The 19,433-nt window shown below is 37.4% G+C and overlaps 1 protein-coding gene across 2 annotated transcripts in view; it reads left to right on the top strand.

The window, feature by feature from the left end:
• The window catches only part of PAM (peptidylglycine alpha-amidating monooxygenase), a 151,836-nt gene that overhangs the window by 38,642 nt on the left and 93,761 nt on the right, over window positions 1-19,433 (top strand). For both annotated transcript variants that reach the window (XM_047778367.1, XM_047778368.1), the window contains exons 4-5: window positions 6,208-6,295; window positions 19,240-19,325. In XM_047778367.1, coding sequence (XP_047634323.1) covers window positions 6,208-6,295; window positions 19,240-19,325 — 174 coding nt within the window. The remainder of the gene's footprint in view (window positions 1-6,207; window positions 6,296-19,239; window positions 19,326-19,433) is intronic.

Here is a 19,433-nt window from a genome sequence, read left to right on the forward strand (position 1 = left end):
ACTGGAGGTCTCTGATGAGTAGATAAAGCCTAATTTGCTTGGTCATAATCATGAAGGAGAAGCTGTTGCTATTTACTCTGTGTCAGGGTCTTTCTTGAATGTCCGCTATCCTTTGGTCACCCATGTACCCACATTTCCAGCCCCTAATCCCCCCCAAGTTTTGTCAGGTAGCAAAAAAGGAAGGGAGGAGTAAGAACCATTTCATTGTATTTTAAAAAGAGAGTTAGGAATATCTTCAATTTGATGCATGTAGAGATCAACAAAAAGTAACTCACATGTTGATGAAGCTTTTTTAGTGAGGTAATAACAAAAAAACCACCCCTCCCCACTTCCCAGAAAATGGCCAATTCAGAAATGCCAGGGTTGAAGGAGATTCGGTGTGTAAACGTCCTTCAGTGTCTCAGGGTTCTTGACATGCTGACAGTCATTCTGAAGTAGCCGTTTCAGCTATTTCAGTGAGGACAATTTCAGTGGCCAAGTCTAAAAAGACTATTGTGAACTGATGTAGTCGGAGAAAATTTCATTAGAGAGATGGCAAGGTTTGATCTGGATCTGGAAAGACAGTTTATTGGGTCTGCAGAGAGGGAAGAGTATTCCAGCTGCTGGCTGTTTGAGCACTGAAGGGCCATCCGGGCACATGTTTGAGTCTCAACACTTGCTGGCTACATAGCTGTGGGCGGCTACCAGCATCTCTTTCCTCCAGGCTGATGTTTGAGGGGGAAAGAACCAGGCTCATAGGGTTGTTGTGAGCAGTAAATGAGCCATGTCCAGGATAAGCCCTCAGTAAATGTTAGTGGATATGGTTACTAGGTGAGGAGGACAGCGCGTGAGAGCACTGAGTGTGTGTTGGAGATAGTACTGTTGGAAACGTGGTAGAATTGGAGACTGCTGATGGCAGCAATATCATGGAGAGGCAGGAAGAGGAATGTGGATTTGATTCTGTAGGAAATTAATAGGAGATTATAAAGATGACATTACAAAAACAGGGCTTAATGAAGCTTGTGCAATTTTACCTTGCATAGCCTAGCCAGAGTCTATTTATTGATTATTTAGTTGGTTCTGGCATAAAACAGAAAGTTCCTTTTTTAAAGGTATATCATCTACAAGTTTATTTCTTTTTTCTGTTGAAATTCCTTCATTGAGCAGTAAGGATTATTTCATTTTAAATTTGTGTTCAATTTATAGGCTTGGTCAAGTGTCTTATTTCTTAGTTAATTTGGCAAGAGTAGTTTAAAGTCCTCATAAACCAGGTTAAGGATTCTTTCTGAGTGGTAGGTACATCACCATCCAAGCTAGCAAGACCTAACGACAATTTCTTTATTAAACTTTCTGATTAAAAATGTTCAAGCAGAGCTCTTTATTTTAGTGTAGAATTGCTTTATGGCTTGCGGGAAGCTAGCAAAAGATGATAAAATATGCCATTGTCGTGGGTTTTCAACTTGCTGCCAAATGCACTCTGCTACTGTGAGCTTTACATTTGTCTGAACTTTTCTCACCCATCCAACTCCAAGATTATGAACATTAAGTTTGATCTTATCCTACACTTAAATCACAGTTTAGAGCATTATCTTCTGTTCCCATGAATGATTTTTGACGTATAGTCCTTTTTTTGGAGGGGGGAAATAAAGAAATGTTTATGGGAGTGATATAAAGATGGGGGGCAGTAATTTGTTTAAATTATGACAACTCTTTTACATTATTGTTTCTTGAACCTTACACCTCTCTATTTTCTCAGTATTGAAAATGGCTTGAAAGCACAAGGATTGTTAGAATGCCGACTCCATCGCAGACATGAACATAATTCCAGAGGCTCCATTTGTACACTTACTTGAGACCTTAGCCGTAAAATGATTTTAGGTGATACAGCTAAAATTGCCTGATGTAATGTGGAGTTGCAGTGATCTCTTTGAATAAAACAATTCTAAAGGATCAACTCATTTTTGCCTTCAAAAACGTTCATAAATTCATTTTAAAAGAGACCTTCTTTTTACTGTTTACCCTGTATGTTTAAAAGAGCTATACAATCCAAGGTGATGAGATGAGTTAACTAAATTCTGAGTATGCTCACGTAGTAGAATATAAACGTTGACTGTAGTCAGAATCACCTCTGATTCACCTGTGGAATTTTGCAAATATATACTTGCCTGGAACAACCTGTGGAGATTTAAGTAAGATATTGATGGTGGAAGGGGCTGGCCTGATCTAGAACTGACCCTGAGCACCTCTGTTTTTAACAAACCCCATAGGGTAAATCTAATACATAGCACTAGCTGAAAAGTACCATTGACAAAAATTGTTTAATAACATGTAAAAATATCCACATATATGAAATAGACCATTTATATGATTCCACTGGGAGGAAAAAAGAAACAAAGTTAACAGTTTTCTCAGATGATATATACTACAGGCAGCAATTCAGGAATGCCTGAGTTTTGGCGATCCAAGCTTAGTCTGCATTTCCAAGTCAGTTTTTTTCATTCGATAGGTTAATTATCATGGTCTGTAATATTTCTCTACTTCCTGTCTTTAGCTCAAAAAGGTGTTCCTCCCATTTCGAGTGGTATTTTAGGGATGGTTATATGTGTACATAGATGCTAAATTGCATGTTTCCTCACCTGGCTACATAGTTCTTTGAAATATTTCCACATCCTTGGTCTGGCAGATACATCAAAATTTGACATGCAGACATGGATATCCATTTGGAAAGGAAAAATGGAGAGAAAGCCAAGTGCTAAATGAAATTCTCTCCTAGGTCGCATTTTTAGAGAATTTTATGGCCCTGATTGTAGTCTGATGTTAGCTAAAAGAGGCCATAAATCCCGAACAAACTCATGCAGTTAGAACACATTTTGCTTAGAATTCCAGAAAATAGACCTAGTTATCTCTCTGTTCAATATGTCGCCCACACAGATACTTTCAAGCCTTTCATTTCATATGACATTATTCTTTGAGAAATCCTCTAACCTATGCACTTTCAGTATCATCACATTTCCTTAATTAATGGTCATGAATTACTATTTCTGGAGTCCTGGCCCTTCAAAAGTGTTTAGTTCCCAGGACTTACTCATACTTCCTTGCTTATAAAATTTTCACTGGTCTTATATATCAGGCAATCTGAACTGCTTAAACACCCATTGAGACTGAAGTACCATTTCCACTTAAGCAACTGTCATATTATTGAGTTAGCAGAGTCAATGTCACTTTTAATCTTAGCAGATATAGTATTCCCTTGCATTCTCACAAGGCTGTGTTTCTGCCTGTTTGTCACCATCCCAAGGCTGCCTTTGTTTATTCTGCCTGTCAGAATCACACACTTAAATGCAGTTGTTTTCATGATTATCCTCTAGCTCTCTTCCCCTTGAATCCTTTATTTCTTTGGTGTGTAATAGAAAAAGAAAGAAGGGCAAATTTAAGATGCGATTTTTAAATATTTTTCCATATTGTGTTTTGCAGTGTTGAAATCTCCAGCATAGTTATCTATGTATCTTATGCTCAGCAGACATTATTCTTATTCACTAGGGATGGGGTCTTCTTTAGCAAAGCCAGGAATTATAAGTAGGAGTGTCGCAAACCCAGAAAATGAGCCTGTCAGCCTAATCTTTTCCCAATTGACCTCTGCCCAGTACTGGCAGCAGGCCCTTCAATGAAATTGTCCAAGTCTTGCTTTATTTTTGCTCTATATTATGGCATCTACTGTTTGGTTTAGATTTATATTTTGATATGACATTCCTCTTGCTGGACGTATTTTTCATTTTAACATGAAATGTATTTTACTTTGAGTTATAATTGTATGAATATATTGATATTACACTCTTTCTTTGGGAAATGAAAAAGATGGATAGTTGTTTGTTTTCACTTTGTACCAATAATTTACTTAGCATTTAAATTATATCTTCAGTTTCTGGAGGAATGTATGAGTCAGTGAGGATACATTTTTTGGTAGGGAACTCAGGGATTTTCTTTTACCACCACTTAAAGATATTGATTTGTTTCTCATTATAGAAACTAAAATTAAACACATATCTAGTAAGAGTTCAATGTGGAACAAATAAGTGGTTCTTAATATGTCAGAAGGGAACAAAAAAAATCAGAAAATGTCTAGAGAGGTTATACTTTGAATAATGTTTGCCCTTTACTTTACAAAGGACAATGAGAAGATCCTCTTGCATAAGCAGGGCCCCGGGCAAAACTTTTGGCTTTCCTTCCTAATGCAAAGCCACAGAGAGTGAATGTTGTTGTATTCATGATCTGTTCCCCTCCCAGTAGGTTTCCTCTTTGTCCTTACCTGAATATTTCACTTTATAAATTTAATGTAGCCCACTCTTTTTCCAAAAAGGGTTTTGCTTTTTTCACAGCAGTACACACACTGCATTAATGTTAAAAAAAAAAAAAAAAAAAGACGCTGTTGGGGGTCTCCTGCACAGATTCTGACAGCTCAGGGCTTTCCCTAAAACTCTGTAATGAGCCTTCTCAATGGAACTTACTGTCACCTTTGGCACTTTTGTCCACCCTCATGGCTTTAGGGTTCAGTTTTTGGATGATTCCCAAACATGTAATTCTCTTCTTCCCTGAATAAGTCACATAATTCGATTCTTCTACTCAGTCGTTCCACCTGGATTTTTAGCTTAACCTCAAACTCACATTCTTTTGCATCTAACAGTTTAATTTTTTTTTTTTTTCTTTTTTAGTGCTGCACTTGCAGCATATAGAAGTTCCTGAGCTAGAGGTCGAATTGGAGCTGCAGCTGCAGGCCTTTACCACAGCCACAGCAATGCCAGATCCTAGCTGCATCTGTGGCTTACACCCACAACTTACGGCAATGCAGGATCCTTAACCCACTGAACGAGGCCAGAGATCAAACCTGCATCCTCACAGACACTATGTTAAGTTCTTAAACTGCCATAGTTTGCAAGTCATGGTGCTATGGTTTTTTGTAGAACATGTTTTTATTTTATAAAATATGCATGTCTCATTTCAGCAATAAAAGGTGTTTTATTAATTTTATGAAATAGAAAGAGCTAAAAAAAAATGAAGTTTTGCACACACCTAAGACTTAAGATGATTTTAAACTATATAGCATTTTTATGAGTAAAGGTGACCTGGAAACTGCCTAGTCAGAAACATTTTGAATGTGGACAGAAGGGGATGAGCAAAACCCAGACTAGGAAAGGAAGCTCATGCTCAGGATTGGCCATACAAAATAAGATAACTTATTCTTTTTTTTTTTTTTTCTTTTTTAAACTGCACCTGTGGCATATGGAAGATATTAGGCTAGGGGTCGAATCAGAGTTGGAGATGCCAGCCTTCGTCACAGCCATAGCACCATGGGATCCAAGCTGCATCTGTGACCTACACCACAACTCATGGCAACACCAGCTCCTTAACCCACTGAGCAGGGCCAGGAATTGAACCTGCATCCTTGTGGACACGAGTCAGTTTTATAACCCACTGAGTCACAATGGGAACTCCAGATAACTTACTCTTAACTTTTCTTTGTTTTACCTTTGAACTCATTTTTGTCTATTTTAATGCCTTTCAACGACTATTATTGGGACAAAATAGAAATGACATTGTGTAAGTTTCTGTATCCTTTTAACAAGTGCACAGTGCTCATCTAGGACAGTAATTTTTCTTCATCTATATTTTTGTAATGATGCACTTGCCACTTTTATTTTATTTTCTAGTAAATTGTTTCCCCATATCATATCTGATTACTACTGTTATTTTAAGATGGTAATAAATTTGTGTTATGAATCTTTTTGCTTATATTTTGACCATTCATCATGGCTTCTGTTTCAGTGCAATGTTGTGCAGTGTTGTACAGTACTCAGAAGCATACCAAAATCTGGAATGAAATATGTTGTCAAGATATATTTTGGAGCTTTCATTTTATACCCATGTAATGTTCTCATTACTTTAAAAAGGAGCTTTCATTAATAAGTGTGTGAGGGTATATATGTAGTTTCAGCCTGTTTCTTATTATTTTCTCTTTTGCTATGTAATAGTTTACTGTCCTACTAAATTAAATTATCAAATCATGTTCATCCTAAGGAATAAGATGATTTGTACAACCAGGACATTCTATCATAAGAGCATCAAAACATGTTTCTTGTACAGCTGTTCTAACTGTTGAATGTTGAGGTCTCTTGACACTTGTACACAGATGCGTAACTTGTATTCACTTTCATTATCATTTTCTCTTAACAGTTGACTTCAAACCCCGTGCCAGCATGGATACTGTCCATCACATGTTACTCTTTGGATGCAATATGCCAGCATCCACTGGAAATTACTGGTAAGGGATAATGGGTTTATAGTACAAAGGGGTGTAGAAAATATGTTTTTTATAAGTACAAAGTGCATTTTTGCACGTATTTTACAACTGATTAATAAATAAACAAATACTTGTTTTTTCAAAAAAAAAATTGTTCTTTTGCATCACATGGTTATCATCGCTTGATTATCAGTTATTTAGTCTGCTGTGGAACACAATCATTAGTCTTTGTCACTGACTTAATACATATACATCTGTTGTCATAGTGTGTCAAGGTGCAGACAGCTTGTAAAGAGAGACTGAAATTTAAATAATGGATACTCTGATGTTTCCTTTTTTATGTTAATGATTCAGCCTCAAAGAACACTGTGGATCTGTTCATTGAGTAATCCTTTATTCCAGACACTGTGCTAGGTAATCTGTACATACCATTTAAAATGAAAATGAAATTTAGCCTAACGTCTTTGCAAGGCAGGTATTATTGTTCTCACTTTTCAGACAAGGAGCCTGAAGCTCAGAGATTCAGTGACTTACCCAAGGTAACCTGGCTTGTTGGTGTCACACCAGGATTGAAACCTAGGTTGTCTGGCTCCAAATCCAAAGTTATTTCCATTTTGCCACACTGCCTTCCATTTATTCAAGTAACTGTTGCAGTTTTGGAGTTTATTTTAATCACTGTGGTGAATCTTAATATCATGTCATGAACAATCAATAAATGTCTATTAAATGTCTGTTATATGCCAGAACTGTAGCAGGTACGGTAGGATGTTCTAGGATAAATAGATGTATTTTCTACCCCCAGAAACTTACAGCATAATTATGGCTTGAGATCCTCCCTTTCTTTGAAAATGGCCATGCATTTTAAGCCTCATATTTTGCACCTATAGCCAGAATCACTGGTATATATTTAACAGACCAGAATGACTGGTGTGTCCTGCTTTGCATTGGAAAGAGATCTGTTCTGTGGTGCTGCCCCTGCATAATCATGTATATGGATAGAGCTTTCTCTGTGCATTCTAATATCCATCAGGCTAATGTGAGGCATGCAGCAACTGCTTTCTAGTCATTTTATAATAAACAATTGTAATATGTATTTGGAACTGTTAAAAGCACAGGGCAATTAGCAGAAATCTCAGTGGACCAAGTACCATCAAAGCATTTGTTAATAGGCTTAAGTTATTTGATGAAAGGGGCATATCGCATAGGAACTCAGCTCACATGACTGGGTTTATGTAAAAATGGAGTCAGCAAATCACAGTTAATACTCTTTGATATCAACATTCCAGTTTTTGCTTTTCAGTAAATTTTGTAAATAAAATCCTGAGATTAAAATATTATTCTGTGACAGCTTTTTATGAATCTTATTCAGCAAATCACATCTTTTTGTTTTTATGTTTTAAAAGTATTTCTTTTGGAATTAGTAATGTTTACCTTTGAATTGGAATTAGTGAAAATGGCTACAAGGGGTGTAAGCTTTTAAAATCTGTTTTAGTCTCACCTTGGTTAAAGGGAAAGAGTGAAAAAATAAAACATCATTTACATGTTATTATGGCTCTAATTGTTAAGATAAATTATGTAAAATGAACTAAGTCTGGTTCACTGTTCTTATGTTAAGGGAATATCAGAGCAAACACATTATTTTGGCTCTTTTAAAATATTAATATTCTTAAATGTACTATTTTGAAATTAAGTTTTTAAAATCTATTTTCCCAAAGACTTCCAAGTTGGGGAAAGAGAGAATTCAAAGAAAAATGTAAATGAGAGTGAAAACAGCATGCATTTTTTTTCTTTTTTTTGCTAAAATTATTGTTTGAAGGGCAACATTAGTAGAGTGAATGTGTAGTGAACTGTCTAGATTCCTGAGTAAATTATTTATTCCATGTGGGCTATCTTTGATTTTTTTCATTCTAGCAAGGCACTAATACTAGATCATTTGTAGAACTCCTCTATGCTCTAAAATTCCGTAATTCTATGAATGTAAATCGCATACAAATGCTGAGTCAGATTGGAAAGGCATCATTATTAGGAGATGGAGATGTGTGCCCTGGTTGACTCACCTCAAGCAGGCAGTCCACTGCAGTTTGTCATTGAGTTGCATCACTGAGTAATTAGAATTCTAAGTGATATTATACCCATGTCATTTTCAATGTATTTTTACTTATTTTTGAAATTTAATTTTATTGGAGCATATTTGATTTACGGTGTTGTATTAGTTTCAGGTGTACAGCAAAGTGAATCAATTATACCTATAAACATATCCATTCTTTTTTCCTATATAGGTTATTACAAACAATTGAATAGATTTTCCTGGCTGTACAGTAGGTTCTTGTTAAATAGATTTTTTTAACTCTGCCTTGGAGTACATATTCCCTGTTAATCTATAGGATTGTTATAATTGACCTTATAATCATACACTGAGGACAATAATTGATGCTGTTATTTCTCTTCTTTCAACCAAGCTGAAAGTGTTCATCAGACATAAAAAAGTAGGATCTTTTCATTGTATGTATGTAATATCTGTCCAATATGCAAACCAGTAGACGTGTGTTAAGTAAAATTGTTCTAGTGACCCTGGCTTCCACAATCCAGCCTTATTCTCCATTTAGAAATGGTGTAGGCTTTTTAATGCCCCAATATGTGGCAAAATCCATGCCTCTTTAAAGCATTAGAACTCAGAGTATATTTCATGGGCTGACCATTTCAGTTGCTTCACAGAAACATCCTCTACTCCCTACCCCCAGTGCCAATCAGCCTCAGCCCAGGAGATAATCAGCGGATGTTTTCCAACTGCTTAGCCTCTTATCCTCCCTCCTGAATTATAATACTAATAACAAGAATCTATCAGTGTCAAAGGCTTGCATTATTTTTCTAAATTATTTGAGTCATGGAATTTATCACACTCATTTTACAGTTGCAAATCTATTCTTCAGTAGCTCCAAAATAGGGACAGGACATAAATGAAGATTCCCAAACTTTCACATGTAATTTCAGTTATGATGTCAGTAGTGGGTTTTGATGTATAAGAATATCAAGAACACATGCACGCTTCTAAGGAAATCATTTTGGGAATACAAAGCTGTTCTAGTGAAAGAAGATAGTGAATAGGATATTTTAACACCACCTCACATTTTAAGGCAAGACAAGAAAAAATTAAACATAAAACTTTTTCTCTGCCCTTTGGCCTCCTCCCTTCCCTCTAATGTGCATTGTGCATTTGCATCATGTGTTAACCAGAACTTCCCAATGGCAGAAAAACCTGCTCAACTGTAAAGATCAATTTTTCTTCTTCTGGTGACAGCTATGTAATTCCTTAGAAGATAACATTCCTTTCTCAATCTTGTCAAGGGTCATGATGGCCTGCCACTTGCCTTGCACATGCAGACATCTTTGGTGAACAATGTCACATGTCAATATGTCATTTTCCTTAAAGGTAGTAATTGATGCAGAACAGACTGGTCAGACAACCTGAAGAGGTACTGGGCCACACCTAGTGGAAGACCTTAGCTTAAATACTTACTTATGATATTATTAATGTCACTAGCTATATTATTTGTATTCTGCCTATTTTACTAGATTATTGTTTCTTATGCTACCAAATATGTGACTGAGATTCACATAAAATTAATGATGATCAGGTGCCTTGAAATGATTGACCAGATATATAGTCTTAGAAGATCAATGATTTTAAGAGTGTAACTCTAGATATGGGAAGAAGCAACAAGAGGAAACTGGACCATAACAGTCTACTAAGAGACAGGGTCTGGAGGCTTTTGGCTACAGTTAACAGGGCCTAGTCCAGAAACAGCACACTGAGTGGCCTATCAACAAAAGAGTCACCTGGTCTGGGAATGAGCATTCCTAGCATCATGGGACAATTGGTCACAAAATACCTCCCAAACCTTTCTCAGATTTAAGACCAAAAGAGAAGGGATTATAAAATAAAGAATGTTGCCCACCATCCATTTATATGAGAATCAAGTCATCAGCCATTCCAGTTGCTGACCTACAGTACACCCTGAAAGGAATTCAGGGCAAAGATCAGGATGAAGCCCTTCGTGCTCTGGGAAAGCTGGCAGAACTGGCCCTTACATAGACAATTTCGGGAGAAAACTTTCATGAACTCAGTTTGTTGCATCTTCCCATACTTAGCAAAGCCCTGAAGCCATCGAAAAGGTGTCTGTTCCTCATGACTAAATAGCACCCTTTTACCGAGATGTGTGCTTGACTACATGTACTTCCTGCACCAAAATCACTTATATACTGACCTCCCCCTTTGCCTCTTCGGAACAGTTTTCAGAGATCCCTGAGAGACTGTCTCCTGGGTTAGAAACTTCAGTTTGGCTCCAGTAAAATTTTCCATTTCTTTCTTAGACTATTAATTTTTTTGTTGACAACCGAAACATCAAGCTCAGATTTCCTCTCTTTTCTGTTTGTTAGCTAGAATTTCCCCCTGTTTTCACTTTAATGTTCTATTTTCATTGCCAGCAAGTTGGCATATAAGTGTATGTCTCTAATAAAGTAAACACTTTTCTTCTGAAATTATGAAGTTATAATTCATCCCCTGTCTTCAAGCAGCACTTTTAATATGAAGGCAGAGAGCTATTCTGATGATGTTTCACTGTTGTGCTGCCCTCCTTTGCTCTTTGTAATTGCCTCTTTCTACTGTTCATTAAAATATATTTACAGTTATATTAAGTTTACATGGAAATAGTAGACACAGCATGAAGCAGTTTTCATTATGTAGTCATTTTAATTTTGAAGTTTTTTTTTCCTCTCCACATATTCCAGTCTTTTGTGTCTCATTCCAAATTAGCAACTCACACTGGTAATGTGTCTAGTTAATTATATGCATGTGCATTTAAATTGCATACATTGATGTGAACCTTTTAATATACTGCAGGGTGGTCCCTTTATAGTTAGAGTGGGCCTGGTGCTCAATTCTAAATTAACATACCTCTCGAGGATGCAAATAAGGACTAGCTGATGAAAAAGCAGCCACTCTGCTGGCCCATGTCAGGAAAGCAGCAATACCTGTCAGATGTAACCTGCATGCCTTCTTTCCCAGGCTTTTAAAGGAGGAGACAATTAACTGCATCTAGGGACCAGGAGGAAGTAATAGCACCAAGATTGGAGCAAGCATAGCAATAGCAAGATTATGTTGGACTCCATTTGTGTTTGCAGACTTAATTCAAAGTATGGCAGTTCTAAGTCCCCCAGATTTGTTGTCTGAGTATAAGCCATAACTGAGTAGATGGTCTTTGGGGCTTTTTAGGGTCAGTAAAGAAATGAGGTACTGAAAACTAGGAAATTTAGATATTAAAAAAATTTATGAATCCTGTGAAATCAGATTGTTATGATCATTATACAACTACAGATGTGATAAATTCATTTGAGTGATAAAAAAAAAATTTATGCCCCCTCTCTTCCATGAAAATATGGTAAATTTTAGGAGATGTTAGAAATTGAAATATCCATTTATCTAGTCAATGAATACTTTTATTCTATTTTTACCCTAACAATCATTTTTTTAAAACAAAATAATGAGTGGTTAGCTACACAGACTTTCAGGCTTTGAAAATCATGATGTTTTGTTCATACAAATTGTTTTGTCATTTGGTGTGATTCTGGAGCACTGTCTTTCTCTTTGTGATATGAGATTGTATAGTCTTTTTTTGCTTTTATTTTATTTTTTTATTTTTATTTTTTGGCTTTTTAGGGACACACTCATGCATATGGAAGTTCCCAGGCTAGGGGTCCAATCGGAGCTACAGTTGCCAGCCTACACCACAGCCACAGCAATGCAAGATCCAAGCCGTGTCTGAGACCTACACCACAGCTTATGGCAATGCCAGATCCTTAACCCACTGAGCGAGGCCAGGGATTGAACCTGCAGCCTCATGGATTCTAGTCCAGTTTGCCACTGCTGAGTCACAACAGGAATTCCCAAGGTTACATAGTCTTACACACTTTCTGTTCCAATGCGCACAGGACTTAGGGCTTAAGGCAACTTTTGACCGAAAACCCCAAGACTGTGTTTTCTCAATATTGGGTGATTTAAGTGAATGGGCTTCTTCTGTATTATGCCTTGTACTTTGACATGATCTTCTATGTGGAGCTAAAATTATGGTTTTCAGTCTTGGGCAATTAATATTTGATTTGAAAGCTATTTCTAATGACACTGATGACCAACTGCATAAGCGTCTTTACAAATCTAAGGGGGCTTCTACGTCTTGTTGAATCATTTTTGAAAAGAAGAATCCCAGCTGGTTAAATGAGGCTGTTTCCAGCTGTTCTAACTTGGAATCATTCTTAAGCTAAAGCAGTGGTGCTTTACCATCCTATGAAGCTTTAGCTTAAATCCCTTTCAACTGCTTCTATTTATTAACCACCTGCTGTGTCTTTTTAAATGCCACTCTCTCTACAGGGTTACAGATGCTGATGAGGGGAAAGAGAAAAGTATCTAACCTGCTTGGTTAGTCATTTAAATGACTGTTTTTTTTAGGGTGATGTTACTTTCCAGATAGGTCTACAGTTTTGTTGCCTCCCTTATGATTTCAATGATTCTTAGGCTGAGAATGGTATTTGCATATGCTGCTTTATGCACCTTCTCCACATACTAGCTATCATCCAAACAGTATACAGCAAGATTTCCAAGAGTGTCTTATGCAGTCCTCTCATTGTTTTTTCTGCCGTAATGAAACTTATAAACATACATAACATCCTTGTCAGTATAAATAAAAATAACACAGTCTCCAAAATCTGTGATATCCCTTGTTCTAAGCACCATAAAATGTGTCTTTGAGTATAGCAGCAAAGTTTGGAAATAAATTTCTGCTAGGCCAAAAGTAATTGCATCCATTTCCTTTTTCTACTTTAATATTGTAATTGATTCACATTATACTGTGTATTAGAATAGTATAAAGGATCTTCATTAAAATATAGCTGGCATCTTGCTCTAACTTCTAGTCATCAACGATCATATTCCTTGACTAATTTTTAGGCTCCTGGGTTAGAGGTGTTGCTAAGAGTTCCTTAGCAACTGCCCAATTCTTAGCGGACTAATAGCAACTTCGGTGAAATAGAATGACATTTTGACAGTTTCAGCAGAAGCTAACATTATATAATTTTGAATACTATTACTTTCTCACAAGAGAACTATTTATGTTAAATGGGATAGTAATGTTGTAGCACAGTGCTTTAACATTTAGTATAGAGCCAGAACTTTGAACTCAGAGCATCTTGGTTCAAATCTCAGCTCTACACTTGATAGTTGCATTGGTCAAATTATACAACCTCATTTCTGTATGGCTAACTATCTGTATATCTGTATCTCTATTTATGTATATCTGTATATCTGTTTCCTCATCTATAAAACGAGGTTACTGATTCCTCCTGATTGGACCATTGTGAAGAATAAATGAGAGGATGTACATAATATGGATGCTGCAGTGCCTGGCACATGGAAGTGCTTAATAAATGGCAGCTACTATCTTTATTCATTTATTAATACAATATCTATTAACCATGCAGTATGTACCAAGCATATTATTAGGTATTTAGAATTTGGTGACACCTTTTGCTCTTGTAGATTTTATAGCATTTCCAATGTGATGGTGGAGGGGAGTAGAGGAGGATGAGGAATGAGGACAAGGGGTAGATACTGTGGTGCTATTTTTCAGGGTAGTGCCTTCTAATCACCCCTCTTATTTAGATTTCCATTAAGTATCCTCTAATTACTATATTAATGCATACTCATTGCATCGAAATTCACATAGGATTGGTCTGAATTGGGAAGTATGTTCTATTGGTTTATAGAGCAGTTAAAGAAATTTGAATACCTGACTCATGCTGGATGCAATTTTGAAAGGTAAGGACATTCCACACATGCCATTGATTTTATATGTGTTTCTTAAAGAAACTTTCTAACTTTGAATTAATTTTCCTACGATACTGTTAGATACTTAATGCATTAAAATTGGAATTTAAGGAGTTCCCGTTGTGGCGCAGTGGTTAACGAATCCGAGTAGGAACCATGAGGTTGTGGGTTCAGTCCCTGGCCTTGCTCAGTGGGTTAACGATCCGGCGTTGCCGTGAGCTGTGGTGTAGGCTGCAGACGCGGCTCGGATCCCGCGTTGCTGTGGCTCTGGCGTAGGCCGGTGGCTATAGCTCCGATTCAACCCCTAGCCTGGGAACCTCCATATGCCGCGGGAGCGGCCCAAGAAATGGCAACAACAACAACAACAGACAAAAGACAAAAGACAAAAAAAAATGGAATTTAAGACTATACAGACTTAACTTTAGGGCATGACAATTTTATTAAAAAAATTTTTCGTTCAGGGAGTTCCCATTGTGGCACAGCAGGCTAAGAATCTAACATTGTCTCTGAGGCAGCACAAGTTTGATCCCCAGCCTGCACAGTTAAGGTTAGGCTGTGACTTAGGTCATGGCTGCAGCTTGGATTTGATCCCTGGCTGGGGAACTTCTATATGCTACAGGTACAGCCGAAAAAGAAAAAAAAAAATCCAGACAAAACAAGAAATGACTTCTCAGTTCTGATTTTCCCTGAGTAACCTTGGATTTTAACTTGCCTTTAACAAATAGAACCAGAGGAGTACTTTAATGGTCAGTCGTGCTTTATTTGGATAATTCAAAATGACAGGCTAGCACTTTTCTGTTTGGCATAGTCTGGAAGTATTCATGCCCTCTGAAAGATTTCCCCATGGATTAGAGGTGAAAAGGTTCTCTAGCAAAGGTCCAAGAATCCAGAGTAGTTTTATGTTCAAATGTTAATTCTCATCATTTTTGCTATGAATACTAAGAAACCACTAGGGAGCTATGTGAATCCTTTCACAATTAATTGGCTTAATCTTGAGGAGCCTTTAGGAGAAGCTGCTAGAATTACAAGAATAAGAAACCTGGTTGATGAGGCCTGAAATTACAGCAGTCATTGATCAAGGGTTACTTTGCTCCCTAGCCTTAATACTCTTCTTCTTAATAAGAACAGTAAAAAGTCTCAACATTTTTATAGGACCTTTGGAAAATCAACATCTTTATACTGTTGGTCATTTTATGTGGAGAAAATGAAAAATCGTTGCCATTTAAAATAGGAAATGAGGGAGTTCCCGTCGTGGCTCAGTGGTTAACGAATCCAACTAGGAACCATGAGGTTGCGGATTCGATCTCTGGCCTCGCTTGGTGGGTTAAGAATCCAGCGTTGCCGTGCGCTGTGGTGTAGGTCGCAGACTAGGCTCAGATCCGGTGTTGCTGTGGCTCTGGCGTAGGCTGGTGGCTACAGCTCCGATTAGACCCCTATCCTGGGAACCTCCATATGCCTCAGGTGTGGCCCTAGAAAAGACAAAAAAATAAAATATGAAATGAAAATTTTAAAATGAAAGGGTACAGACATTTTATCCAGATTTCCTTTGCCACTCCTTTGTATTATCTGTTATGGATGGACTCATTACTCTTGGCCTCTTATTTTTCCTCTTCATGGAGTCCTCTCACTCATTACACTCTCCCATGAATCCTTGAATTGTATACAGTTTTTCAAAAATTACAAAACAGGATTTTAAAATCAAGCCAAAGTTTGCTTTTGGAGCTCTTCTTTTACTAGAGCTGATGAGAGAATAAAATACCAACCCATTGTCTCTTTGTGAATAAGTCAGAAGAACTTTTCAAAAATTTTGATTTTAGAATTTCATACTCAAATTGCAAATTAGTTCAGGTATGACAGTAATCATCAAAGCTGATCTTTGTATAATACCACAAAGTTTCTGCCCATAAATCAGTCCCATGAATAGAGACATAAGAGATTATGATAGCCAGAGCTTTGAATCGTGGCTTGGCTGTATGACTTTTTCAAAGTTACTTAGACTCTCTGAGCTTACTCAGCTGTAAAGTATAACCTACTTGTAATGTTCTTGTGAGAGTATGAGCTTATTTGTACTATCAGGCAAATAATAATTAAATGTATTGGTATTTAATGTTTTAGTTAAAACTCTCAAACTAAATTTTTTTAATGTCATACTTGGCAGTACAATAAGTTTTAGGCCAATCCAATCATTTAAGTGTTTGTATATAAAAATTAAAAACTTACTTAGGAGTTAACCTCCTCAAAAATTTCATAAATATTTACTAAAAGCCAGGCGCTGCAGCTACTGGGAGTACAGGGTGAAAGATATGACACCCGAGAGTTCCCGTCATACTCAGCAGAAACGAATCTGACTAGTATCCATAAGGACACCAGTTGAATCCCTAGCCTTGCTCACTGGGTTAAGAATCCACCGTTGCCATGAACTCTAACATGCCTAGGATCTAGTGTTGCTGTGGCTGTGACACAGGCCAGTGGCTACAGCTCCGATTCGACTCCTAGCTTGGGAACTTCCATATGCCAGGTGCAGCCCTAAAAAGACAAAAAAAGAAAAAGACAGAGAAAGAAAGAAAGGCAGAAACAAAGAAAGGAAGGAAGAGAAAGAGAGAAAGAGAAAAGGAGAGAAAGATAGATATGACCCAAAACCTTAAAGTCTGCACAGTCTGGTTATAGAGGAGATGAGTAAACTGGTATCTAGGACACGTGCTATGGTTTAAGAATGGAGGTTGCCTGGGATGGGCATCAGAGAAAGCTTCCCTGAGGGGAAAGACTTGAATTGAATCTTGAACTAGAAGGTGAGTACAAGGTTTTCAGGCAGAGAGTTAGGGAATGGGTTTTCCAGGCAAAGAGAACAGTGGAGAAGAGAGAGATTAGAAACCAGCAGCAACTTGGCATGACTGAAAAGTTTTTTTCTCCTAGAGATATATAACAAGGTCCCAGATCATAAAAGGCCTCCTTATGTGTAATACTTCAATGTTTAGACTTTATTTTGGTGTTATTTTGGGGAAGCATTTGAAAGATTTTGTGCCAGCAAATGACATAATCAGATATGTAAGCTTAGAAAATTTTACTAAACCATTTTTTTCTCTGTTGTACTCCATTCTGGATTCTTTCTAGTCATACACTGAATTGACTTCCATTATCAGAGGAAACAATTATCTTGTTTAACCTAAGGCTGTTATCACGTTAATGTTAGGCACTTGTATATTTATGATCTTTGTTGAAAGCTATGAAAATTGCCATTCAGATCTTTAAATTTTAGTAGCTCATAGCCGTGAGACACCAAGTTCATCACATCTGACAGTCTCATTTCTTAAACTATTATAGCATGGGCCAGGGAGGAAAATTCTGCTTTTGGGTCCTGTCCAATACCCCAAGCCTTTTAACACACTTGGCACAAAGATGTCAAAGACATTTGTTCCAACACACAAGTCTCACATGGTAATGATCTTTCATCTTAAGTATATTGTTCTTGACAGTGAACAGTAAGAAACCCCTGGTTGATGTGTTTTACATTGCACATTACCCAATTTCTTTCTGCAGTCTGATTTATAGAAGCAAGAGCATTTGCTAAACATAATCTTATGGGAACCTCCTTGTTCTTGGCCCTTTATTCACACAGATAACAGTTGTCTACACTCACACCCTAACCTCTCACCTCATTTCTGGCTCCAAGCAGGAAGCATGTTAGGGGTTCCTGCCTCTGAGTATGAAGGGACTTCTTACTGGTGGTTTTCACAACTGTAGCCTGGTTGTTCTCCAGGTTTCTAGGCTCAGTTTCTAACTGGCTTAGGAAGCCTCCATGGTCTGCCTTCTCTTCCCTTCCAGGCCATGGGCAGTGCACTTTTTCTCTCATGCAAGCCAACCTCCTTGCCAAAAAGCTGCATTTGTCCTTGTCCTTGATTGTCTTCAGAACTTTCAGATCTGCCTAACCTCCTGATTCTGACCTTGCTTGGTGCCAGTTACTCAAAACACAAATACCTAAAAGCAGCATAAAAGTGTCCCCTAACAGTGTTTTGAACAAGTCAAATTATCTAAGAGACGTAGTAAAATACACAGCTAAGAGATGTAGGGTAATGGGGGCAGGGGGAATGTGTGGTTTGGAGTCAGACGGTTTACCATTTATGAAACTGGGTCTACCAACACAAATGCCAATGTGCTAGTTATCTTGCTGGGTGCCTGACATGTGTCACCACTATAGCCCTATCAGAGAGGCTTCCACAAAGAAACTGGGCCTTTAAGGGCTAATGACCATGTCCAAGATACACAGTCATTAAGGGGAGGTTCTGGGATTCAACTCCAGATGTCTCTTTCTGCCTGTGCTCCTTTCACCATACAACACTGCCTCTCAACAGTGACTCTTTAGTTAAAGGGAACGTTTTGTTAAATAATGCATTGCCTTGGTATGGTGCTTTGAGGTTTATGAAGTGCTTTAACTTATGTACCATTTGATTTACAGAACAACTCTGTGAGGTAAGTATAACTATCCCTGTTTTATAAGAGAGAAAACCGAGGTTCTGTAAGATTGACTTGCACCCCATGAAACAATTCATAAATGGCATAAACTTAAAAAAGCCACAGGAGCCCTGTAAGTGAGGTACACCTGTATTGCTCCCCTACTAAAGGATGCACTATGCACTGTTAGTTGTCGTGGCCAAATATTTATTAATAACACTGTTCCCCGAAAGAGAAATGCGTATGACATTTCTTTTAGTCCACTTCCATAATTCCGCTATGTTAGCTTGGGTTGTCTCATGCTTTGTGAAGTGCTTACTTTTCTACCTTATTATATAGAGTCCATTCCAAGGATGGACATAGTGAGTTATAAACTGCATATCTACCTCATAGGACCATTTCACATTGGGCAACTAACAAACAATCTCCCTTTATATGTGCTTTTTTCACATATAAAATTGTTCTTTGCTCCAGTTTTTGTTACAGTCTTAAAGCTGATATCACTGTAATGATGATATATTTATGTGCTTTTCTTTACCTTTTCAAACCTCTTTCTCCCCTCTTCTTCCACAGAGAGTGATTTATGCATTTTACCAGTTGAATCTTCATGTCTAGCTGCCTTTTTTTTTTCTTCTTCCAGGTTTTGTGATGAAGGAACCTGCACAGATAAAGCCAATATTCTATATGCCTGGGCAAGAAATGCTCCACCTACCAGGCTCCCCAAAGGTATACCTGAGGCCTCTTGGAAGGTCTTATAATAAGCTGCCTAGTTTTTGATTCCAAAGTAATTTTTATTATATGTTCTTTCCAATAGCTGTTGTCCATGTTTTATGT

Source organism: Phacochoerus africanus, chromosome 4 (genome assembly GCF_016906955.1).
Source record: "Phacochoerus africanus isolate WHEZ1 chromosome 4, ROS_Pafr_v1, whole genome shotgun sequence".
In the NCBI taxonomy this organism is placed as follows: Eukaryota; Metazoa; Chordata; class Mammalia; order Artiodactyla; family Suidae; genus Phacochoerus; species Phacochoerus africanus.